At 49.9% G+C, this 25,828-nt stretch overlaps 1 protein-coding gene across 6 annotated transcripts in view; it reads right to left on the bottom strand.

Moving 5' to 3' along the window:
• Positions 1-25,828, bottom strand: part of Sv (paired box protein shaven) — a 225,328-nt gene that overhangs the window by 176,916 nt on the left and 22,584 nt on the right. For all 6 annotated transcript variants that reach the window (XM_077677139.1, XM_077677171.1, XM_077677163.1 and 3 more), the window contains exon 2: positions 6,254-6,510. In XM_077677139.1, coding sequence (XP_077533265.1) covers positions 6,254-6,510 — 257 coding nt within the window. The remainder of the gene's footprint in view (positions 1-6,253; positions 6,511-25,828) is intronic.

Raw genomic sequence — 25,828 nt, 5'->3', positions numbered from 1 at the left:
ACACGCGGCTGGGTTACGTCGAACATGATTTGCCCGTGGTATAGCCGTGACTATGTGTATCTTGAACGGCGACGATCCCTTCTCGTACCCGTTCTTCTTTCGCTGAGAATAAAAATCTCGCACGCCCAAGAAAATGCGTTCCAAATATATCGACACATTTAAGAAATTACCGGTATGGCTGTGCTGCATGGTCCTTAGGTATGCGGGTGGAAAGGTCTACGCGCACGAAGGGCGTTGCGATAACGACCATCAGGGACAAGGTTGTCGAGTTTCTTGGTATCGTTACTGCGAAGGAGGGATACCTCGACGTCTTATTCGACTAACTTTTCTTTTATTGTTGCTGCATATCAAACAGAAAAAAAAGAACGACGTAATGATAGGCAGAAGTTCATGTTGTTCTCTGCAGTCGAGAAAAGGATCCACCCCGCCCCCTTCATCGCATGTCTAGTTAGCTTCTGAATAGCAAGAGCGGGTTATGTGTGCTCTTATATGCCGATGTGATTCGTTTTCAATTATGTGCTCATTTCGCCCTACGTCAAGCGAAGCTGCATACTGTGTTTCACGAAAGGACGCAGCTGAAATGCCCCGTAAGCCATCGCGAGACGTGCGAGAAACGTTCATGCACATACTTGACCGCTGCATCTGCGTACAAAGCACCCGTTGTCTCGAAAGTCCCTTCGCCGACATAAACGATGGCAAACAGACCCAAGGTTTGTTTTTCTTGTACTTTTGTCTCTCCACAGTTCGTAAGAATCGTGCAACAACATTTCAACCGCCGCTGCTGTAACTATATTGAGCATAATTGAAGTAACGTGTATCGTCGAGCATAGTTTCGATGAAAGCCGCAGCCTATTTTGTCTTATTCTGCACATGCCGAAAGGTGGTAACTTGGGAAACAGCCGAATAGGTAATTAAAGCCCGCACAACGGGGGATTGCTCTTTTCATTTTTATTTTTTACTTGGCGCGGTGTGTTCTTAGCAAAGTGACAAACTGAGGGAAGATACCTTGCGGGCTGCGTAAAAGGCTCATATATATCGGCATCTTCGTCTTCATGAGTAGTTTTCAGTTCAGTATCGGCCTATTTAAAATTCTATAAATGACATTTGGTAGCGTGTTGCGACAAAGTAACTTTCGGAGCAAACCATACGGCGACGAGATTAAAAGGTTAGCCTGTGAGCTCCTTCCGAGATGCCTGCTCATGGAGACGGGTCCACGAAGATGCTAGAGCCTTCCAAGAATCGTGAGAAGAATTGTCCGTAGAATTGTCAGTGGCGTGCATTGGACGTCCGCCCCTCCGTTCTCATAGATTGTATATATATATGTATGTAATGGAAAAATAAAAAAACAGGACCCACTAAAGGAACCGAGACGCGTGACCAGGGCGTCAAGCAAGGAGGCTTGGCATGTTTGTGCCGGAGCTAACTGCACCCTTGCTGCTCACTGATCAGCTTTCCCAGACTCTCCACCATTTTTTTTTCTCGATCTACTAATTCTTGTTTCTTTTTTAATCCAAAATATTCCCTGCCAACTATGCTTTACAAGGGTGCAGCTTCAATGGCAAGCTCTTAACGGTCACTTGGAGCACACAAAGCTTCCCCTAAATTAGCTGCCCTTTCGCCAACACGGGTCGTATACAACTGTGATTAAAAAAGTGCACCAAAGCGGAGAAGTGGGTACAAAAAATAGACAGCTGAACGGATCGCAGGTAATGGTCTGGCGTAGAGATTTTTGTTAAATCTTTCGCAGTTATTTTTGTCTCTCTTTCCACTCACAAAAAGCCGTCCGCATTCGTATCTTTTTGCTAACTCACACCAGCAATCGAAGTCGAGAACTTTCCGGAAGTATCAGCGAAAAGCGTTTGAGCGGGACGGTATTGAGGTCAGGGAGATCCAAGGACCGACAGCGCGCCACTCTACAATACTTCGACTGTCGACAGACAGATCGCCTGCTCAGACAAGTGGCGCGCGGTTTCGTATGCCAACAATCAAGAGACAGGTATACTTTCTCAGTCGTGCGTCGTTGACAAAAGGACCCCATCCGATAAGAACTGGTGGTGTATTGATGGGAGCTTTTGTTACCCCGCACTGTAGTGGCAAGGGGATGGGAACCCCCACCCCTTCGCCGGGCACCTTTGGATCTTGACGAATAACAAAATGGGCCCGACGCACGATTGGGTCGAAAAAAGTATGACTCTGTGTGACGTCGCGCAGAGGGAAACGTATGCCCGCAGTACGTTGTCACAGCGTGGGCAAGATTTTATCGCAAAGGCGTATAATGCGGTCACGTTAAGCATGTGCTTTCAAAGAGCTATCATGAAAACCAGGCGAACAGAAATGGAGGTGTGGGGTTGTAGACAGAGGGGTAGCTCTTAAAGGGATGTGGAACGGGATTTATCATTATAGAATACCTGTTTTGTATGTATGTATGTATGTATGTATGTATGTATGTATGTATGTATGTATGTATGTATGTATGTATGTATGTATGTATGTATGTATGTATGTATGTATGTATGTACGTATGTATGAATGTACGTATGTATGTATGTATGTATGTATGTATGTATGTATGTATGTATGTATGTACGTACGTACGTATGTATGTATGTATGTATGTACGCATGTACGCATGTACGCATGTACGCATGTATGTATGTATGTATGTATGTATGTACGTACGTACGTACGTACGTACGTATGTACATTAATCTGAAGTAATGAACAGTAGATGACGACTTATGAGGCAGAAACTTACTATATACCTCAAAATAAAACTTGGGATTGCCCAACGAGCCATGGAAAAAGGAAGGATAGGGTGTAACGCATAGGGATAGGAAACAAGTGTTTTGGATTAGGGAGCAAACTCGGGTGCAAGATATTGTAGCTCATATAATCAGAACTGTAGCTGGGATAGACATGCAATGCGCTCAGCTGACAACCGGTAAACTTACCAGGGTAATGGAGTGGCTACCGAGAGACTGGACTAAAAGGACAAGTCCGATAACTCGATGGAGGGAGAAAATACGGAAATCGGGTGGCAAAAATATATTCGGATAGCGCAAGGCAGAGCATGCAGTTAGAAGTCAACGGGAGAGGCCTTGATCCTGCAGGGGGCATACGTACTGCTGATGATTATTAAGATATTTAGAAGTCACGTGATACTTAGAAGTATCGTTGGTTGTGCTTGTTGCTCTGTCCGAAGTCTTCTAATCGTATTGGAGCTTTGGTGATAGCGTTTGCGTATAAGGAAATGCACGGGGCCGAACTGCTGTTCAAAAAGCGAGGCATCGGTGAAAAAAAAAAAAATAATAAAATGGAGCAGCGTGGATTTTAGGGACGGGGGGGGGGGGTGGCAGGCGAGGAGGGGACCGGTGACAACATGAAGGGAATCTGTTTAGAGACGAAATGATGTTTGAGTCGGGGGGGTGAGAGCAAAGATGGACCAGAAAAAAAAAAAAAGGGGGGGGGGGGGGGGGGGCGTGGAGGGAGCGGCAGGGCAGAGAGGCAAGGCGTTACGGTTAGCGAGCGTGAAAACGGTCGGTTCTAGCCCACTGCGCAATGTGGCATACTTGGCGGTGGCGGTAACCTCGCCCGTGCGTACTACAAAGATGCGCTGCTGTCCAACCGTGCGTGAATCCCCGGACGGAGATGCGACTGGGACAGAGGCAACGCCGCACGTCAGACGTCGGCTCGTGGGTGCGCCCTCGTGGATTCACGCAGGCGTGGACTAAGGCACCTTCAAAGAGGTTCCGTATACATACTAACCATGAGGTCCAGATTCAGTCGTCGGCAGCAGCGGACGTAGTTTGATGCGGGCAGAGGGAACATATTGCAGGCAAGGATGCAATGCCGCGATACAGCCGCGGAAGAGCCGTGCTGCCGGGCACGCGTACCCGCCAAGGAGCGGCTTAGACTTACTGAGATCGCTGGCTACCTTGCGCGGACTCAAGTGGAGGGGGGGGGGAGGGGGGGGGGGGGGTTCGTCACCCGCCCTCAAGAGCGTGCACTAGAATTACCGAAGCTACAATGGCCGTGTCATAAGCATGCTACACTTCTAATCCCATGCCCAGAGTGCCCGCATCCTCCCTCCCCCATTGCCCCCCCCCGTGTTGTCCGCCACTATCGGCAGCATCGTTCGACTCTTAAAAGTGGTCACCTAATGAGAATCAGGATGGTGAATATCATGCTTAGAGAAACGTTACGTCAGAGATCGAAAAGGTTTAAGTGATTATTAATATTTACAAACTTTCGGTGAATGCCAGTTTTGCAAGAATTGATATACAATGGTGAAGACAGATAAGCCGTGTGTAGGCATGCACACGCAAACACCCATCCATAGAAGCACAAATACGTTCCTCTGAACGCACGGTATCGAAATCTTTCCCCGCACATATTATATGTGTAAGTGACTCCCGTCTTATTACTGGAAAACGCTCTCAAATGCTGCTGCTAATAGTGCTTGTCAGGGAGCGCATTAGTCCGGCATCTTCACCAAACTTCAGCCGTGCTCACAGTTTTAGAAAGTAAAACTGCAGTAACATAAGGGATTGGTGTGATTGGTCTTCTGTACTTTGCAAAGTTTACCGCAAAAGTAGACAACGCCCTCGTGTGCCGCCTTTTCATCGTTCGTCACTTATGCGTCCAACTCCGCGAACTAAAAGTACAGGAACGTAACTGAGGTATGCTAAACATACTGAAGACATCGTCTCCTGAAACATTATGTGTTGTATAACGATGGATATGAATAAATCAAACGACAGTCATAATACAGCCTTTCAGCCAGGAATCGGATACACGACTTACGCGCGCACGGATGGACAGTTTTTCTTCCTGGGGGTATGCATACATCCCATTCTATGGTAATTTCACCGGGGCAAATTTTGCGCGCTTTGCGGCATAGACTTACAAGGATTAATAGGACTCCGGCTGGAAATGTACGCGAGCAGCGCTTTTCGCGCATAACTGGTGGCTTATCTGTAACGCCGCCCTGCATTCCGAAATCCGTTAGCCAGTTCCTGTAAGTGGAAATTCCCATTTTTGGAATAAAATTAGGTAAATATGTCCTCAGCCACAAAGGACATAAATAGACAGTGTCATGTCGCCGACATGACTGAGATAGCTACCAGAAAAAGCATGCTGAAAGCTGCGATTACAAAAAAAAAGCCACCAAAAATGCAGTGAATAACGTTGTTCGGAAGTACTGCAAGTAACGGCCGATATTTTTGCAACATCACGACTGAGGCGCCTTGACGCACACTGGCACTGGCCATCCCTACTCACCGTTTTTTTTATTAACTGTGAGATTTGCTTTTCTATTGAAATAATTTAATGGAGGTGGCTTTTAGTATGCTGTTGTGCTGTTGGAGTGCAACACTGACGGGAGTTTGGGTCGAAATGCTCTTCTGGCACTTGGCTTCTTTTAAACCACGTCATGTGCGTAAAGTTCGCTTTTCTGCAAAGACCCTACTACTTTAAGAAGTTGGCTTTTTCTCACACATTTATGCGTGCAGTGAAGCCGCATTTACAAACTTTAAATTGACGGTATACGGCTTGCACGGTGAATGGCCGGTGCGAAGCCAGATTTTAGTGACCGCTGTCGCTGGTAAACTCCGTGCACAGGAGATTTAGGCTCACATTGAAGTTACCTCCAGGTGGCTTCATCAACAGTGCCCCTCCCGTAGAGGCCCGCCTTGTATCTCAGGTTAGTAGCTTCAGCGAGTAAAACCCCGGATGTTGAATTTAGTTTTATGGAGCCTGTATGTGTGCAGCTTTATTTAGAGCGCCACACGTGGATCAGTGAAGGTATCCTCCGCTCCGGCGGCCATGCTGGCTTGGGAAGCCGCTTCTGCACGCGTCTATCGCTCCCCCCCCCCCCCCCCCTTTCCCCCTGTGCCCTCCGTTACGCCCTGTGTACAAGCTACAAAAAAAAAAGAACTTTCCTCTCCTCCCTGCTTTGTGCGGCGGTGTGGAAGAAATCTCGAAAATCAACTTGAAGCGAGGAACGTCTTTCTTACTTACACAATTAACACTGGGGAATTTGCGGGTCGTCTTTATGCGCCGATGGAGGGCAGACAAGCTGACCTCGCTACTCTGCGTCGCTGGTCGTTTTAGTGATCGCGCAGCTAGGGAAGCGTGGTCAGCAGCGTTATCCAGCAGCATGAAGCAGCGCAATTCTCGTGGTCGCCTTATCAGAAGTGCGTCCTGCACACCGGCTGTGCGCCCGTGAAGAAAGGATGGCGGGGCATGTACTCACTCTTCTTCTTAGGCTCGTGCTCGTGGACCTGGGCGGCCTGGACGTGCTGCGGCTGCTGCTGCTGCTGCAGGTCCATGATGGCGCCCAGCTGCGTCGAACCGTAGACGTCGTCGTGAGGCGGCTGCAGCGGCCCGGCCGCGTACGATATGACCTGCGCCGACGGGTCGGCCGGGTACAGCATGTCCGCGTCGCGGAACTCAAGGCCGCCTTCCTGTAGCAGCTTCAGCTTCACGTCGTTGTAGTTGCTCGGAGAGGACCTGAAAGCGGGGCGAAAGAAGAACGTGCTGCTGGTAGAAGATCGGCTACTAAGGAGATTCCGCGGCGCCCAGTGGGTATGCACCTCGGCTGTGCGTAAATATTTCCCTTCCGTCACTCCCTGCAAGCACCTGAACGTGGTTTCGGAAACTGACTCATCCACACACTGCTGCTGCATCTAACGCTTGTTTCTCTTCCCGTGTTTCCCACCGCCAAGCCGACTGAGGCGGGCAGCCATGCCTAGTGGATTTTTCTGTGCGAGCTTGTGCCTGTCTTACAAATTAAAATGGAGGAAACTCATCGTAAAATTTGCGGTTTTACTCGCTGGAAGGCTACGACTAATTAGATCCCCTTGGCTACTTTAAAAAGACCCTGCAATACTTTTTTCAGCTTTTTTTCGAAATCATAAATGCTAGCAGAACGTAGTCACCGAACACACCCAGTACTTAGATTAGGGGTGACAAAGTACCTCAGCCAAAAATTACGACTCTGTCCATAACTTAGACAGTTGGTGAAAATATTTTTCGCTCTTTTCCGATCTTGGCGATCTTCGACCGCTCGAATTACGTCATTACAGCGATGTAGCGGCTATTGGCCGGCTTTCCCTCAGTTGCAGCAATGAACGCGTTCGATAGCCACATTAAAAAGAAAGCCACAAAAGCAAAGCAGAAACGGGAGGCGTGTCTGCTGCAACTAGCAAATCGCGCAGTGCCACTCCATGATGGCGATAACTATACTTTCTACATTGCTTCCAGACGCGAAGGAAAGAGTGGAAGCGTTTATCGGAAGTGTTGCAGAGTCCCTTTAAAGACTACCGAAATCTCTTGCGGAAAGAGACGTTCTTGTTTGTTCTTTTCGCCTCCATCCGAAAAACAGGCCCGGGCCGCGGTGGAGTTTTCAAGACTAATTTTTATATGTCGATCGACGGGCAACGCCTATGCTTTCGGTGATTTTTGATTTTGTGTCTGTAAGGTATAATTGAACTGGTCAACTGCAAATTAAAAGAAATGCAGTTGGAGTCACACCATTCCCGAGCTATTTTTTTTCCTTCTCTGTACTTGTCTCCCGTACGCGGTAAACCGCTTAGCCGGTAAAACATACATAATGAGGGTGCCAGAATCCCATGTGTAAGAAATACACGGTGATTAAAGCCGTCACAAATATAGTTCTTCTTTACTGTGCGGATAGTGATAATGTCGCGCGGATTTTTATGGCGTAAACTTTTCCCTCTATGCAAGGGGAATAACCGCCACCTCGTATCCCTGCTCGTCTTCCAACCTATCGCTTTTTCAACTTTTTGGTGGGGGTAATATTATGGCGTTCCCAAGCAGAGAACCTCGAGTGCCCGTGGCTTTTTTAAGGTTGTGGCGGCAGACCAACGCTTCGTCCGAGCTGTCGTGACTAAGGAAAGAAAGGCGAGAACATCGATGGAAGGAAATGATTTCTTTTCAAGGTTCTCCTCTCGAGACTCCGGCGGTCCGCGCCTTCGCCATGGACCGAATACGCTCAAATGAGTCGAAATTGCGTTTCCTAGGGCAGACGCGGAAACGCTTGGGCCGCCTGAATAGAAAAGCGCCTGAACATCAGCAGCGGGTCCCTGTCGGTGAAACTTTTCCCCAGAATTCGTGCTAGGGTCAGCCGGGCTTTCCAATTCAGATAAACACGCTTGCCACCAGAGTGAGCTTTGATTTTGATTTTTTTTTTCATCGAATTCGAGCGCCAAGAGGAGAGAAAGCTGGAGGCTGCTCTTGCCCTCCCTAGCCCTGCTCTCTTCGGCCGCTAGCCCATCTGCTGCCCCCTCCTTTTCCGCTGCTTGTATGGATCTCCCCCGGCATCGTGACAGTGAGAAGAGCCGCGCCACTTCAAAGGCTCGAAAAAATGGCGTTCGTGGTCTGCTTAGCCGTTGGCCGCAGCGTAGACGCATTCCACGCTTCGAGAAGCCGGTTCGCCAGTCTCCGGTTCGAAATGCGTGTGCTCGGGTGAAATTGAAACTCCCCGCGATCGCCCGCCGCCTTCCTCGGGTTTTTTTCTCGTTTTCTTTCGCAAAGGTGCCCGGAATCAACGTGCCTGCGAGCGGGTGCGTTCGCAGCAGTGAAACAGCGACTTGAATAGGCACCCTCGGGCCGAGCGGAGGCTGCATGCATTGTGGAGGGGGCGAGCGGTCCAGGCTGCCGCAGGGGTGCGAGGTGGCGGCACGCCGCGGACGCCGATAATGACGGCTCGATGCCTCCCGACGCTGCCGCCGCCGGCGTACTATGTAATGCGGCAAAATCGAGTTTACGGCGGGGCTCGCAGTGCGCACAAGCAACGGAAGCTGCGCGTGCGGCCTGACGGCGGCGAAAAATTGAATTAACCCAATAGTGAAAATTGGACCCCCGTCCGGCGCCTCGTAAGATCCTGTTCGATTCATGCGGGTCCCATTCAGCGTCTGAACGGGGGCGCCTTGCGTGGACCTCACGTGGGCTGCGTGGGCCGACAGTTCCGGAAGCTTCGCCCGACGCCGCTCATCATCGAGCCCGGGTAGGAAATCACCTCCAATTCTATGACACGCGCTGTCGTCTCGTATCGGCATACAGTCAAACCCGACTATAGCGAACCCGGATAGAGCGAATTATGCTATATATCGAACAAAAATAAATCAGTTACGGAAATACGCGCGAGACATATTCCTTATAACGAACTTCACATCTGATATATCAAACTCGGCGGGCCTAGAATGGCCGCCAAAATGCATGGTCTTGGAGCGGCGATTGACATGTTGATTGGCCGCGACCACTGAGCAAAGGCCGCGACTGAGACATTGCGCCTCGTATGCAGTGACATGACGCCCGACACTTTCCGTGACTGTTTCCGACGCGCGGAACAGTGAGTTAGTCCGGATCAAGACGGCAGCTCGCCAACCTTCCCAATGCTGTGCCGAAAGGGGTGTCCTTCGAAGATTTCCTGGGTGTCGACGACGACGTTGCCGTCACTGTAAGCCCCTCGGACGCGGGCACCGTCAGCAGCACCGTCGTAATGCTGATGAATAGCACCGAGGAGGCAGAAGATGTCGCGAGTGAAAGCCGTCCGACGCTTAATGAAGTGCTTTAGGCTGTCGATGTCCTCCGCCAATATTTCTTCTATATTGAAGTACACGGACTCGAACTGGTGCAAACAATGTCTCGTGTAAAGAATGCTGTGCTAGTTGACGCTGCCAAAACGAAAGAGAAAACAAAAATCACCGCTTTTTTTAGAAGTAGGCAGTTAAGGCGTTGAGTCGGAAAGTAGATTTATTATTTGCAATAAATCGATTGTTTTGTGTATGGTAATGACATACTTTATTTTCGTTTCTGCATGCGGGGGTGGAAAGGGGATTCCCGCGTATTGCGAACTCCTAACAATAAAGTCGTTATAAGCGGGTTCGACTATATCGAACTATTGGATATACCGAACTAGTCGTGGCGCATATTGCAGTTCACTATAACCGGGTTTGACTGTACGTAGCCGCGCAGAAATGTTTGTTGAATGTTGAAGGCGGCTTTCTAATCACTTTTTGCTCTAAAACTTCTCTAGGGTATAGTCAGTCGTTACTGGGTGATTCTTTGCTAGCTGCGGTTTTCTGTTAGTCCGAGTAATTTTCCGTTTCCAAGTTATAGGTGGCTCACAGAACAAATTTCAGCAAATTGTTCCATAAGAGCCTAGACCTTGCACCACGTGCTACTTTCGTCTGTAACCAAAGTTTAATTTGCTTCTGCGGGTGGTATCATTTATTGTCCTCCTCCATCAGTGCGATTCAGGTTTTTGTCCCCGGAGGTGACAACAGCAACAAAAAGACGCAAAGAATAAGCGAGTGTGAGATGTCGTCGTCCTCCAACAGGTGAATTATGTCTCATGTGTTTTGTTACACTCGTCCAGTGAAACGTACGTGCATTTCGTAATGTTCGCATATCTGCGTTGCTTGAAAGAAATCTCTTATGGCACGGAATGCTTTGTTATAACCCGTAGACCGTCCCACGGCCCTAATAGCTTTCCCAAAGATAGGTGTCCCACATAACAGGCTCAGCTTATCACTCAGTTTTCTTCGCTCGATCGCATGAAGGGGGGATTCGAGAACCACGTGGCGCACGTCTCCAGACGGACGTCCTCAAGTGCAGCAGGTGTCGTCAGCGAATCGAATACGGTACAGTGATTTCTTGGTGTAGGCGACGTCAAGACGGAGGCGATGTAATAGTGTGTCGACGGAACCACCAAGACGAGACGCGCATGGGTCCGCAAGGGACCGATTTGCTTGCTAAGCTAACATCTGAAAGGGAAGCGAGTTTCTTGTGCGTATTGAGTGTGCGTGCGTGCGTGCGTGCGCAGACGCAACACCTTACATTTTTGGCGGAACAGCCTTTTCGTGCAGAAACGTTTTTTCAGTGAAACATGCCAAAGGGTGCTTGCTTGCATTGGCCGTGCCTAGAGGGCACCACGCGCACGCACGCAAAGCTATGGACTGAAGGCGCAGCTGCTGGGTAACACGTTGAAAGGTGTCACCAAACCGCGGCGAACATGACGCGCTAAACCAAACGGGACTAGCTCGTCAAATTGCCCAGAGCGGGTTGCACTACTCATACACTTGCTGCCGTCACACGATACGAGGCCTGCAGCCACGGTGTAGCGCAACACGCGGAGCCGTTGGGTGCACGTCGCGCGCAAGAGCGACCCCTGACGTCGCTTCACGTGCCGCACATCCGCTCGCGATGCATGCATAGGCCGTGGTAACACACAGACGTGATGTGCATTATCCTTGGTGACGTTTTGCGGGTCAGGTTGCCGCAATTCCGTCAGGCACGGCTTGCCTCGCCCATTCGTTTTTCTTTTTTATTCTTGCCTTCGCTGCCCCGCCTGATTCCTTCCCATTTTCACCTCGCACCTCTTTCTTTTTTCTCGCATCCCTCTGCGCACCCCTTTGCCCGTTCCTCTCTCGTATGGATCGAGGTGGGAAGCTGGCATGCGACGCACTTCCTCGTTGCCAGAGCACTCACTTACGGGCGCCGCGATTAGCATACGGGCACGTGGCAGCGTGCACGCTCGGCGGCGACGCGCTCGGTGTTGCAGGCGTTGCAGGCCGTCTCTGAAAGCGGCAGTGTAGCGCATGCACCCGTTTTACACTTTTACGGTCAAGAATGTTGGGACCGTATGTCGGAACTTTTGAAATGTACGTTAAGCTTCCTTAAACCATTAAAGGTATATGTTTTCCTGGCAAAATAATTATTAAGAAATCAACACTTTTTAAAACTTTTTAAAGCAGTGGGTTGGCCAGTTGGCGAGCACCAGCTTCTCAGTCCAGCATAGCCTGGTGGAGAGGGCCAGCGTAGCCGGCGCGGACCAGGACTTCCCGGACCAAAGGAGCCCCCCCACCGGGCTCCAACCATCAGCGCCTACCATCAGCGCCTGAAGCTTGTCCAACCATCAGCGCCTGAAGCTTGTCTCGTTAAAGTTTTTTCACTCACTCTCTCACTCACTCACTCACTCACTCACTCACTCACTCACTCACTCACTCACTCAGCTAGAATCTGAAGTGCTTTTAGAACCTGGTCAACAAGCACATTCAGTACTTAGATAAGGTGGGCACGGCGTACTTCGTCACATATTACTGCTTTACGCTGATCACGTAACTTAGAAACTCGCTAAAAAATTTTTGTTTCTTTCTTTCGCGGTCGGTGCAATATTTGCGGGATTGAATGACGCAACTCAAGCCATATTGCTGCTATTTGTCGGCTTCTATTCCGTTTGCAGCAATAAACGTATTCGGCAACCACTTCAAAGAAAATCGCAACAGCAGCAAAGCAGAGACTAGAAGAGGAAACTGCGCGCGACGAGCAATTCAAGCAGCGCCGTGATGGCAATAACTTTGGCAGTGCTGCGATGCACGATGGAAAGAGTGAAAGCGTTTATCACCAGTGCTGCAGGAGGCCTTCCAACTGTATGCAGCCGACAGGAGATTTTCATGGACAATGCTGCGTTTCGTCGAGCTTATAGTGTTGTTCGAGAATTATTTGTCCCGCTAATGCCGTGATCTAGGAGATAGGTCTTGGCTCTCTCGCTTTGGAAGGAAACTTGGCTGCGCTCTCCGCCTGTATCAGTGCACACCGCTAATGGTCGACTCAGCCATCCAGCTTTCCTTCTGTCCTTCCTTTCTTCGCAGGGAGGGTGGCTACGTGGCCCCTTCTTGCTCCTATGGCCCCTGTCAGCATTTCTCTTCGGAGCGGTGGCCGGCGAAAGCCGACAAAGGCGGCGCTCGCTATCCTATTTTCCTCCCCTCGTGGCGCTTTTTGATCAAGGGTTGCGGCTCGTCCGCTTGGCGGGCAGCTGTCCTCGGCCCCACGTGGACCTTGCCGAGCGCGATCCGTATGTCACATGCCACTGGCCTTGACCAGCTTGTGCAACCGAGACCGCGCCTCATCACCCCCGAACCGGCGTGGCCTTCGCGGCACAAAACGAATGTGCCGATAAAACGTGGCCCGTAACCACCACCCAGCGTCGCGCACCGACCGGGCTACCGGACGCGCAACCGCGACGCTGAAGAACGTGTTGCCGCGAGAAGGAGAGGGGCCTCCGCCGGTGCGCTTTGTCGGCGCGGCCTCCCATTACACAACCGGGGGGGCGCTGCTGCTGCTGCTGCTGCTGCTGCTGAGGGGCGCTGACGGCGCGCAGGCGCACTTAACGGTACGCTAACACTTCCCTACACAGTGCACGTGCACTGTCTCGCTTCGGTTTAAGAGGCTGTAACATATGGCATTCAATACGACCTCGTCAAACAGCGCCCGCCAAACAGATTGCGTCGCTACACGAGCAGCGGCTCGTGATCTCGGTCTTAAGTACCGTTGAAACCAGAAGATCTATACGAACCCCTGACAGCTCACATTTCGGTTGACGTAGAATTATTTCCCTTTCGGCTACGTATTCTTCATCATGTGCAGCGCTTTGACAATTTCCCTGCCGACCATAAACTCAGAACGCAGTGACACGGTAAAACACACACACACACACACACACACACACACACACACACACACACACACACACACACACACACACACACACACACACACACACACACACACACACACACACACACACACACACACACACACACACACACACACGCGCGCGCGCGCGCGCGCGCGCACACGCACGCACAGCACGGAACAGTGAACAAGACCGACCTCTATCACTATCATCCCCTCCTGGCTCGGCCTGAATAATCAGACAGCGGTGGCATAACGCTGGCGGCTGTGAGAGTTTGGGTCTGGAGCGGATTCACAAAGCGATCTGGTTACACACGAAGTTACACCTGTACGTTAGGCAGGCATCCCACTGTTCTCCGCATTAAAGCTACAGCGGAGACAGCCGCACACATTATCCGATCACTGCACCAAGGGAGAGTTTAAGGCTGTAGCCCGTGCTTGCTCCCCCTCTTCTTCCCGCCAAATGAGACGAGTTCTAGGCGTATACGGGACATTTCTCAACGGAGCGACTGTCCTAATAGATTTATCCAGTGTGACTACCCAAGTAAATAGGCACTATATTTCAACAAATAGACTGTGCTACAACATACAACTTTTCTCTTTCTCACAATAGTCTGGTGGGATGACGGATAATCGGAGTGAAAGTACACAACGCTTCAAACGCACATCAACGGTTACTTGTTTTTTTTTATTTTCTTAGGGGCTTCACTGCAGGATTTGCTTGATTATTCAGCCCTGCGGAATTTAGCGAGCGATAATTTATATCCGTGCGTTGTTAAAGGACGCATTTCGCATGACCTAGGATTTCTTGCGCTTTAATGTGCCTAAGTACTGAAGGGTACTGAAACCTTTCACCTCCGTATATATATATATATATATATATATATATATATATATATATATATATATATATATATATATATATATATATATATATATATATATATATATATATATATATATATATATAATACAAATTAAAGCAGTTCCACTGACCGTGAAAGCTGTCAAGTGCGGAGCAGTGATTCGCCAAAGGGGCTGTGGAACACTGTCTTGACTAGTTTCACTGTCAGCCTGGCGTTAATATCGAAAGTAGTCAAGAGCGAGTGCCGCAGCCCCTGAAAAGGCCCATAAAGAGACACTTGACTTGTGTTTCGTTAATTTGGGGTAATTGACGCGTCAAATCCCGAGTTTTTCGCTATTTTATATTACTGTGCACTTATTTGAGGCCTCGCAGCGGCAGCCTCCGTGGCAACGGCGCAGCACAAAGGTCACCTCCAACACTTTGCATATGAGGAACGGGTGCCTGTGTGGCGCAATGGGACTGACATCGGCTTCGCAACGCGAGGCACCCAGGCTCGATCCCGACCAGGGGAAGCGGGTATCTTTCCCAAGCCTCAGTTTTGGTGCGTGACGTTGCGTGGCTGCGGCGGCTGGATATCATGACCCCGGACGGGCTACGACGAGAAGCCGGGCCCGTAAAATGCTCCGCACTTAAAAAGCGTTCGCGACACATTTTTGTTTGAAGCGCTGATACGACAGGGCTTTTGTGCTCAGGCAAATTATTGCAATGGCCTCCGGGAACCCTTCTGTAGACAAATGGGCAAAATCGTCAGGTCGACCTCGACCTGAAATAGACTTCAACACCACCGCATGAGCTGAAGTCAGAGGCTGCGACTTGATGAGCAAGGGAGGCCGGAGGTTCTAGCCCCGCGTCCTAAGCCAACGAGTCTGGGATTGAGAGCTGAGGGTAAAGTCAGGTACTTCCGTGAGCACCCTTAACTTGCGATTTTTATTGTGCAAAGGTAACCAAAAGCGTACCAAAATGAAACGATCTGTATCGCGAGATTTCCAATATCTATCTGCAAATCCTATCAACCATAGGCGTTAAATTTTTGGCCCCCCTTAAAGGGACAGACAACCGATTTTTGTCGAGTATATATTCTCTATGCCAAATGAAAGGGCATCACTTAAAGCACCTTGACGAGAAACGGTTTTGCTGATAACGCTCTAGAACTTTTTAAATCGAATTTTTTGATCTACGAGTCGTATGTGTCCCTCCCAAAACTAATGCTGGCAACCATGACATCGAGTAGCTCGGCAACATACTTTTGTCTGTATGTGAAATAAAAAACGATATTTAAAAACTTGTTCCCAGCTAAAAAAGTTTGAATCGCAGGCTTTCCTGTTCCTTTATGTGTTTTTTTTATGCAATGGTCTATTTTGCACGAATGCGCCATCTGTTGGGATAGACGATAGGTAGAATCTGGCTTCACGCTGTGGAGGCGGGAAGTTCGATTTTCCCCGGGCGCGACGTTTCTTTTTTTTTTTTTTTAAGCTGCCGTTGGCGTATTTGGAAACTGAAATCCAATATTTTGGCAGAACAAACGCCCCTGACTCAGGCAGAATCGTCAAAGCTCCTTCGCCGGGTCTGTTTATTGAACGCTGCCGTTGATTCCGGGCATGGAGGCTCAGTTAGCCACACTGAGAGGCATGTTGAGAAGCACCCAGCGACGGCAGGCGGCGTGTCTTTAAAAATTTCAGAATAATGTTTAGAAATACATATGCAATTTAACCTTGTACAAATACTGGTGTTAAAAGGTTTTCAATACGTGAATAAACGTTTCAGCAGTTACAGTAGCTGCTAGGTTTGCAGGTCACGTGACAGGGACACATATTGTAGTGTCAAGTTTCGACACTACGAGCCGCCACCCTTCCGATTTCAGGAAGTTTGCTGCCAAATTAAAATTATTTCCGCCAGTTTGTTTAGAAATTGCTTGTGGTTATCGGGCTATATAAAACGCTGGCTTTCATATGAGCTAGAGAACATATACGCGACAAAAATCGGTTGTCTGTCCCTTTAAAATATCTTTTTGACAGGTTATCACTTGGCAAAGACGTGTCCTCTTAAACAATGCCGCCATACCTCTGGGACGCTCAGGAAGACCCATAAAAAAATTTGGCTCAGAATATTATAAACGTTCGTCGATTTGCAACTAATTGTCGTCAGGCCCCCGAATTATGTTGTTAGCTATGCTCCAAGAGACAAAACCAGTAATGGCAGTAATGGCAGTAATCCCGACTATTAAGCAGTTGGTGCAGACTTGACTATTTTATTTTTACTGTGCCGTTAAGAGATGTAAATTTGCTTCTGCTAAGCCGTCATTCGACGACGCGCCACTGTAGTAATGTCTTACTCATAATTTTTTTTTGCCAAGAGTTTCTGACATTCCTTTCTAGCGATGCTTTTTTATATCCTTTAATACATTCATTGTGCTGTTCTGATATCGCAATGAACTAAGCATGTCTATTTATGGGCTACCATCTTATTGCGCTGCCTGCCTATTGCATTCTGCGCACGGGCAATGCGAAGGACGCTATAAATCCTATAGATCTTTTCTGCAGTTTTGCAGCTGTTCGCCTTGAGTACTGGCCCACGATAGTAAAACGAATAAGCGATTCATTTATTTATTCCTATTGCAGCACCTAATGCAAAGTAAGTCACATGTTTGTTTACCATGCGTTACGTCATAAAATAAGCATCGAATTAATTTGTTTGTATATAACAGTTCGAGGTTGGGGCGAAGTGGTGCAGCTCACCTTAAAGAACGAGGTTAAGGTTGAATTCGAGAAAATCAGTTCAGGAGTGACGTCAAAGGTGGGCAGGTTATCCTGCGACCTCTATTTCTGTTGCATGTACCCTCAGCAACACAGAGAAAGATGTCATTTCTTTCTTAGCTTAATGTCACAGCAACACTGGTACGTGCAAATCTCAAGGAGGTTCCCTGCCACACAGCTTCACTGTATACGTTCAGTCTTGTGTGTGTGTGCGTTTACGGTGCGCGTGAAAGAAACGGAGGTGGCCTACGTTAATCCGTATACACTCACCTCAACGCTCTACGCGTAAAAACCAAACTTGAACTTGATTCCAAATTTTTGTTGAACATGCAGCAAAATTGAACGCCGCTTAGTTCTCCTTCGAGTTTTGCACTGTGAGTAATGTTTTCGAGTTTTTCTGCGAGATATGTGCGGTGTACAGGCGTGGGCGGCCACCTTTCGCGACTTCCGAGGCCGCGGCCGACGACGACGCAGATGCTTCGGACACGTAGCGGTACGGTACGTCCTGCCTCGCCGTATGCGCCGCCTACCTGCGCGCTCGTTTGTGTTTTAGTAGTACGAAGCACACGCTAAGGAGCGCTTCGCAGCCCCGTGGGTTTAGATAGCCGTTTCGCTGTTACAGACACCGGCTTATTCGCTCAACGGGCAGTTCAAAGCCTCCAAATTGAAACCTTCGGCGTACGAACAAACACAGTCCACGTTTGTTCGAAGACTGCGTACGTATAAGAAATTCCTCTAACGAGTCGGTGGAGCTGTCAAGAGAAGCGAGTGAGCTCGGGTCCGCTCTGTTTTGCCGATTTCAGCGCGTAAAGCGTGCGGCCTCCTCCCCTGCGGACAATGAGAGCGGCGCGGGGGAGGGAGGGGGAGCAGGGAGAGCGGCGGATTCACCGCTCGAAACAAAGGGGCAGGCAGCGCCGCCGGTGGCACAAAGGGTGGCCGGCGCCTGACATGACTTTGAAACTAAAGGGACGCCAGACCGGGGAGGGGGGAGGAAGCCCGCCTTGACCCTCGCCGCAGCAGCTTTTCCTGTCCTTTGATCTGGACGAACAAAGCACCGTGGCGGATGAAGGGGGGATACGCGCAGGGGGGTCGGCCCAACCTGGCGACGCCGTCTAGCCTTGGCGGTCACCGGGGAGTTCATTGTGCGGCGGTGATTTTCCAATTGGAGTGGCCCGCCAGCGTGATTCAGCAGCGGCCGCCGGCGCGATGAGCAGCGGCGCCGATGCTCCGCCGGCCGCCGCCGTGTTTGTTTTTCCCGAGCTCTCCGCGCGGACGGTGCGAAAAAGGTCGCGGTCAGTTTAATTGGGGGTCAACTGGCGGGCAGGGCACGACGGTAGTGAACGCGACCCCCTCCCTCTCACTGCACTCCGTGTGCACGTAGCAATGCTTCCTCCACGCTCGTTTCTCGTCCCTTTCTTCTACTATTCATCACGCGAGGAGGTCCCATGGTAAAAACGAAATGCAGTGCTGCCCACTTTGCATGGCCTGTACATAGACTTCGTAGCGCGCACAATGTGGGCCTTACCGACCATCGAGTTGTTTTGTTTTGTGCGGAGTTACATCGCTGACATGCTTGTGGTGTTATAGATGGCGTCTGCTTGTTTTGTTCTAAATTTGAACAATACGGATTACATAAAAAAGTGAGAGCGATAGCACAAACTATTCTTCTTAGGACACCGATTGCGTCGCAGTTCAACGAATGCGCATGAAAATACTGAAGCTTAATTAGAAGCGTACAACCAGGTTCCTCGCCTGACCGAGTGTGCCACGTAGTTAGGCGAAACTGCCCGACACATTATCCGAACACTTCTGGAATATTGTTTCTGCAGCTGCTTGATTTTTTTTTTTTTTCCTTTCTTTCACTTCAGTTACAAATGGGCGTAAATTGGGCCGAAAGTAGTCGGAAGTGACTAGCCTACGTCGCTCTAAATATCTGGGCATTCTTGTAGTATAAAATATTGGCGCCTTCGACGTCAGCCTTTGCATGCCATCTGATCCTTCCTTTGAAGCAAGTTGCCAAAGAAACGAACTAGAATGCTAGCTACACCAACGTGACCGGCATTTTGAGTACTTTCTCATGAACGGCATTCGTTTATCGCGACGAAATTAAACGCTCATCTGTTTTACAAGCTCACGAGGTCTAGGTTTTCTTCTCGCTCATTTCTAACGAACCGGCTGACGTAGGATCAGGCATTCTTTCTGCCCCTTCGCAGTGGCTTTTTTCTGACATTTGGTTGCAACTGCTCCACTGCTAAAAATGACCGCCAGCCTGTTTCACCACGACACATCTCACGACCAATCAATAATAATAATAATAATAAAAAACAGTTAGAGGAGGCGAATGGCGTGACCAAAAAAATGTAGTTCACGCTGAGGTATTCCGCAGTGATAGCGTGATGTTTTTCATTAAGTAATATCACAACGCAAAAAAAAAAAAAAACATTTTAGAGCGAGACGTTCTTGGTCTCACTGATGGCGTCCGGCGCACGGCAAAATGCACTACAGGAAAGCCAACTTTACGCAATAGGCATCAAGAACAAAAACGCTTCGAGTGAATCGAACCTGGGTCCCTCGCGTTATGAAGTCGAGGTCTATCCGATTGCGCCATTCCGACATGGTTGAGGCAGTTTGTTTTTTTAAAGCGAACCTTTCTTTGCCTCACTGATACCGGCCGTCCAAACCAAACGCGCTGCACGAAAGTCAACTTTCTCTGACGACGATGAGGATCGTGGGTGAAGTGAAAGGGGGTTGAAACGCGAAGCTTTCTCTGGTAGAAAGCTAATGTCTTCAAAGTCCAAAGTCAAAGTCCAAAATCCAAATCGGTGCGCCCGAAATGAGCCGCGCAGGAAAGCCAACTTACGCAGTGCATTTCCACAAAGGCACAACAAGCGCCTCAAGAAAAATAAAAAATAAAAGACCGTTTCCTAAAAGACAGATAATGGGTGTCGTATACACTCAAAACGTGTATCGGTACAGCACTCGAAGCCATATTGCATTGTAGCGGTGATAGATGATGATGACGCATCGAACCGCCAACGATAAAAGTCCAAACACAGACGACAACGAACGAATCCCTCACGAGATTGGATTTCGATTCCACTAGGTTTTCGGAGGAGGAAAGCTCCGAGTTTCAACCATCTTTCGCGTTAGACGAAGGGGCGTATGATTTTTTCAGTCACATCGCATGCAACACCTGATTACTCTCCAAATTTGCTCCCGTTAAAGCAGCGATTGGTAATCCAGGCAAACTGCGGTGAAGCTTTGCACGCAAAGTAACTTAAGGGTGGCGAGTATGACCAAGGCCCAGTGAAGGAAAAACAACCCTTAGAGCCGAGCACGCCAGAAAGCAAGCATGCAAATGAACGACCAACGACAGGACGAAGAGTAAAGACATAGGAGAACGGCCTCGTGCAGTTTTCGTTTCTCGGCATCATATGAGCCATCAGACGTATAGCAACTGCTTCGGCTTGCCTTTCTGTTCATTCGAAAAACAATGCAAATTCTACGAAGCACGAGGCAAAACGTTACGATCCGCGATATAATATATTCAGCCTCTAGAGCTTCTTAGCAGTCTGTAAAACTTGCACATAAAAGCGGCCAGTTGTATTTTTGCAAACGAAATAAATTGTATCGCAGTGGCTATATGATTTCCCCTTCGAAAGCAGTGGGGCTGGCTTCCATTCCGAATGCCTACAACTCGTGAAATATGTTTTAATATATGAGTGGGAAATGTAAATTTCCTGCATGTCATGCCAAAATAATAAAATAAAGAACGCACACTATTACATTCGCTTCGGTGTTCTTTCTCTTCTCTTCAAGCTTACTTTGTTGGCGAAGTTGGCAGCGTTACTGGCGGCGAGTATAAGCTAAGCTGCAGAAGGTGTCAGTAAAGGTATTCTATGAGGTACTGGTCGTTCGAGAGGAAGTTGGGGGGGGGGGGGGGGGGGGCGGTTGTGAGCATTAGCATAAAAAAGTCAGAAAAGAATGCCAAACTGGAGTAGCTTTTTCAAATAGGCAAAGGGATAATTAAAAAATCAAAATCAGTCATCACGCACACGCACACACACAACGCAATCACGACTATGCGTGAGGCTATAAAATATCTGGTCGTTTCATGTATTCATTTGGTTGAGAGTCACGTTGCGCCTCCCGCAGATGCGCCGGCCGTCACGGAAGCGACCGAAGCGAACTACCTGCAGCCATTTGCCCACTGTGAGGCTAGCGGGGTGATTTAAAGATCGCCGTTAACTCTGCATAGCTCGCTGCATTGCCTCTCGTACATTTCCTCTTCTTCATTCGCGAACACAGCACCTCATTTATTAGGCCGCTTACGGCTTTGACGTGAGGAGGCTGGTTTCGTTTCGCATCTCGTAAAGGGAATATATACTCGATAACGAATGCGCGCACAGTCATTACACTTGATTGCGTGGAGCTTTCGCTTTCCACCTCCGCCTATCCTTCTATCATAGTTCATTTCCCTCCGATTTTTATGTGGCGGCTGTCCAGCACCGAGGGTGCCAAAAAACATCGCCTCGGTTGCATGGTGCGGGAAGTAATTGGGACCGCCCATTGCCCCCTTTTTTTGTAATAGGGGGCCCCTACGGCGCTAAATCGGCTTCTTTGCGGCCTTTTACCAATTTTGAGCTCTTATATCGCCCCCCTTTCTGGATGAAAAGGTGGCCAAAGTGTTGCCTCTTTCCTCGATAGCTCTCTTTAATTTTCTCTTCCGTACTTATTCGTGACGGCGAAACTGCGGAGCCGAGGTACTCGTATATAGGGTATGCTTAAGAAGAACAAACTTCTTGGGACCAAAGCAAGTTCGTTTGAGGGAAACTATGCCTAATTGAAATCGATGAACGATCGTATGTTTTAGAAGAGCAAAAATACATTGCCACCCTTAGTGGCATTTATTTGTCACCACGTGCATCCCTTCGGAGATTCGTCACATTACTGGCAGCCTGGCCATATACTGCTACATTTTCCTCCACTGGTGCATTCAGGTCGACGGCATATTTAAACTGACCCGCTCTGGTACACCATCTGCGGCACAAGGCTGTTTGCGGGAGAGGCCCAACGCTTTTTTTCCCCTTCCCTCCCGCACAGTTTGCCAGAGCTTATACCATCAGGCCGAGCTATCCACACTTTTCATTTGAATAAAATTACCCCATTTCTGTCCCCCTATGCGCCTCCAGAGGTTATATGGAATCTCCGCTCAGAACGTGGCTTTGGAGCGCTTGTAAAGACTTCCGCGCGCAAGTCCGAGCTTCGGACTCAGCCCTGAACGGTGTATTAAATCATCCTGCAGGCTCTTTGTCGTATAATACCTTACGTGCAACGCAGGGCCAATACTATTTCGACGGATTAAATGGTACGCGAGGTCGCTTTACCGTAATAGCCAGGTGCCAGATCAGCCCAGCTGTGGCCGAGCCACTGCAAACGCTCCTGCCTGCCCGTTTACCTGCAGTTGCTCCCTGGATGCGTGCGTGTCCCGTGGCCTGTTACTCGCCGATCTCTTCCTGCCCGTGCGCGGCTTGCGTCGCGGAATGATTACAGGCTATCGCCGACTTATTGACAATTACGGGTGCCGCCAGAGGAAGTGAGGGAGGGGGGGGGGGGGGGGTCGATTGCTTTGGCCCTGGCGGCAGCCCCGCCGACTGTCACTCCTCTTTCGCGCGCGTAGGCCAAGTGCACTGTAACCAGATGATGGTGGTCACCCGAGTGCCGTATTCAGTGGCTCCTGCGGGCATGCTCCGGTCGCGAGCACCGCTGCGGTGCGGCGTAGGCACCGCGCCGACGCCGCTGGCGATGGCGCTGTGCAATACTTATTCTTCCTCCACGCAGGGGCGGTGGTAATTATTGCAACAACAGCAACAGAAACAGCAACAACAAAAAGCAGACGCGCTTTCGGAACGAACTCGCGGCCCCAGTGACAACGTTGTGCGTATTTCTCGGAATGGTGCTGCAGTGTGGGCGCGCGCTGTTTCCGCAGCGGGCCCCGATATCGAGTAGCCAGCCGGTGCAGTATGTGCGCATACGAGTCGCAAAAGAGCAGCAAGCTTCCCGGGGCGAGGCACGAATATCAGAAGGTCGCACCTTCCCAGTCGTTGCGCGGCCCGGCTCGTTCTGCCTGCCTCGAGAGCGCGGTGTATGTATGCATGCGCGGCTCCAGTCGGAGCGTTTATAGGAGTGCGCGATTTTAACTCTTCATCTGCTTCCTCCTCGAGGCGACGCCTCTGATGTGCGTGTGTCTGCGATGCACGACTCCCGGGGCAGGGAAGGATCTCCCACGCCGGGCAGGGCGAGCTGCCGCGGCATTCCGACGACGGCGCTGCTCGCGGTGAGCTCACCGACTTGGAGACCAAGATGGATTCTCTTCCGTCCTCACTCGGCGCGATAATTTGAAAGCCAAATCAGACACCAGCGACTGTTGCTTCGCGCCCGCGTCGGCTTCGCATGTCCCCCTTCTTTTTTTCCACCCGTGCCTTTCGTTGCCTCTTCTTTCGTTCTTTTTTTGCCTGCTGCAGCGTCTCCCTCCACACGCCCAGCGCCGAAAAACCTGCGTGACGTGTGAGCCCAGCTTCACAACTACCTGGGAGCCGTCTCTTTTTGCTTCTGATTGTCTCTCGTTTGTATTTATGTGCCTGCTGGTGCTCGCCTCGGGACAGAATTTTAAGGTGCCACACGTCGGAGACGCTTCGCTCGGCGGTGAGGATTTCGCGGCGTCGCCACGTCTGTCACCGATTCCATTTATCCTCGGTCTTTTTTCTCGGTATCTCCTGCCTTGATTCGTTGGCTTTGCGCACTATATTCTCTCCTCTGATGTCACAGCATTACCGACAATACCCCAGAGATATAGCTGTACTTTTATTTTGGGCTGTGGTCGTATTTGTTTACTATATTAGTTATCATTACTTGCAATTCTTGGGGGTGATGGTATCTACAAATGGTATCTACAAGGTATCTACAAGATGTTATCTACAAATGGTATCTACAAGATGAGATCACGTTTTACGAGGTGTGATTTGCAACCAAATCGGATCATGCGCAGCTGGTATGTCGAAATACAGTATTATGAGATCGAGCAAAGGATTTTTTTCCTTTTCGCATGCTGTTGACGCTAACTTTTCGCGTTCGAAAGTTTTCCTCTAATGGCGCCTTGACGGCAAAATGCAACCTGCCTCAGTTTGAAAGAACTTGCCAATTCACTAAAGCTTCATTTCTGCATCATTTTAACAGTATTTTACAATAATGCGTTACCATATTTTGAACTGTTTCATTTATATATCTAGCCACAGTACCCAGGACTTTCCTTCGCACAATTACAACCTTATCTTGCTGATTTTCATGGCTTTCCGTTAACTTCTACTCAAGCATAAAAAAAAAAAAAACGTAGAAGCTCGGCCATTTGGATTTCCCACTCATTGGGTGTTTTCGCCGCATGAAAATATGCTTCAGAGATTCCGGCTCTCGGCTGCAGCATGCACAGGTCGCCTCCTGCAACAGAATAATGACGAGCAACGCCCTGCCCCCCGGGCTCCCGACACAGACTTGCAGCCAATGCCGCCGGCGCGTATGACGCAGCGGGAACTGATTTAGCCTTCCCCGCCAGTGAGCGACATCTCTTGACGTCACGCTCGCACGTTCTGTTTTTTTCCCGGTGTAATCTTCTCATAACGTTTGGCGGTGCAACGAAAGAATGGCGGGGGAAAGAAAACGGATAAATCTCGGGAACAGCGCGCTTACGTCGCATATCTGGCAGCGTTCCCTCCAACCAGGGCTTCGTCTGTCGCCGAGGGACGATCCGCAGCGCAATGGCGGGAGGGAGCTCTCGCGATCCCGTGCGTTCGTTCGTGTGCGCACCACGAAAGACGCAATAAGCGAGCGGCAGGCTCTCATCGTGCGCTCATCGATTACTGCCGGATTTGGGGGCTGGTTTCGCTATCCACTGCCACCGAGCGCGCATCCAGGCGGCGCCGAGTTATGCCGAGCACGTGCTCCCCAACGGAGCGCGACCTGTCCCCCGCAATGTCGTCCCCGGGCTGGTCGCGTTTTCATTCGAGCCGCCGCTCCCCAAAGCGCTCCCGCGGGACTCGTGCCGCCTCGTCCCCATTGGGCCCACGCTTCCCGCCGGGCTCCTCATTCGCACGCTGCTCTCGCTCCGGGCGCTTACCTTTCGCGCGCTCCAGATTCCCCCGAGACAGCCGACACATTATGTGGGCTTCGGGCTTAAGTGCCCTTATTTATGCTTCGTCGGGGCGCCGCAAAAAAGAAAAAAAAAAAAGAGAGAGGAAAAGTTTCTGCTGTTTTTGTACGTTACGTAGGGCCACAGAAAATGTTGGTGGTAATTGGTATGCAAACAAAGATCAGACGTCTCTGCGGCGGATTTCCGCGGCGCATGGTAGCGTAGATCACCCAAACACACACACGATAGGCGGCGCCCATTGGTCGGCCTCTGCTGAGCCTACTGCACGATGCTATCGAAGCATCGTCGCGCAGCGTGCTCACCATGCGCCTGCACCGCTAGCACCGTGGCTGCGTACTCGCGCGGCTCGTCAGCGGCGCCAGCGCGCACCTATTGTCGCTACTGGCAAAAACACGCGACGCCGCGTGAGCCCGCTGGGCGGAGAGGGCCCCGCGAAGGAAGTCCGCGACAGCAAAACAGCAGCAAGTGTCCCCGTTTCCGGTTCTCTGGCAGGTAGCTGCAACGAGA

Source organism: Haemaphysalis longicornis, unplaced genomic scaffold (assembly GCF_048455015.1).
Source record: "Haemaphysalis longicornis isolate Haplotype H1 unplaced genomic scaffold, Haemaphysalis longicornis Haplotype H1 scaffold_1, whole genome shotgun sequence".
In the NCBI taxonomy this organism is placed as follows: Eukaryota; Metazoa; Arthropoda; class Arachnida; order Ixodida; family Ixodidae; genus Haemaphysalis; species Haemaphysalis longicornis.
The sequence above is the reverse complement of the archived record's forward strand: the minus strand, read 5'-3'. Positions and strand labels throughout refer to the sequence as shown.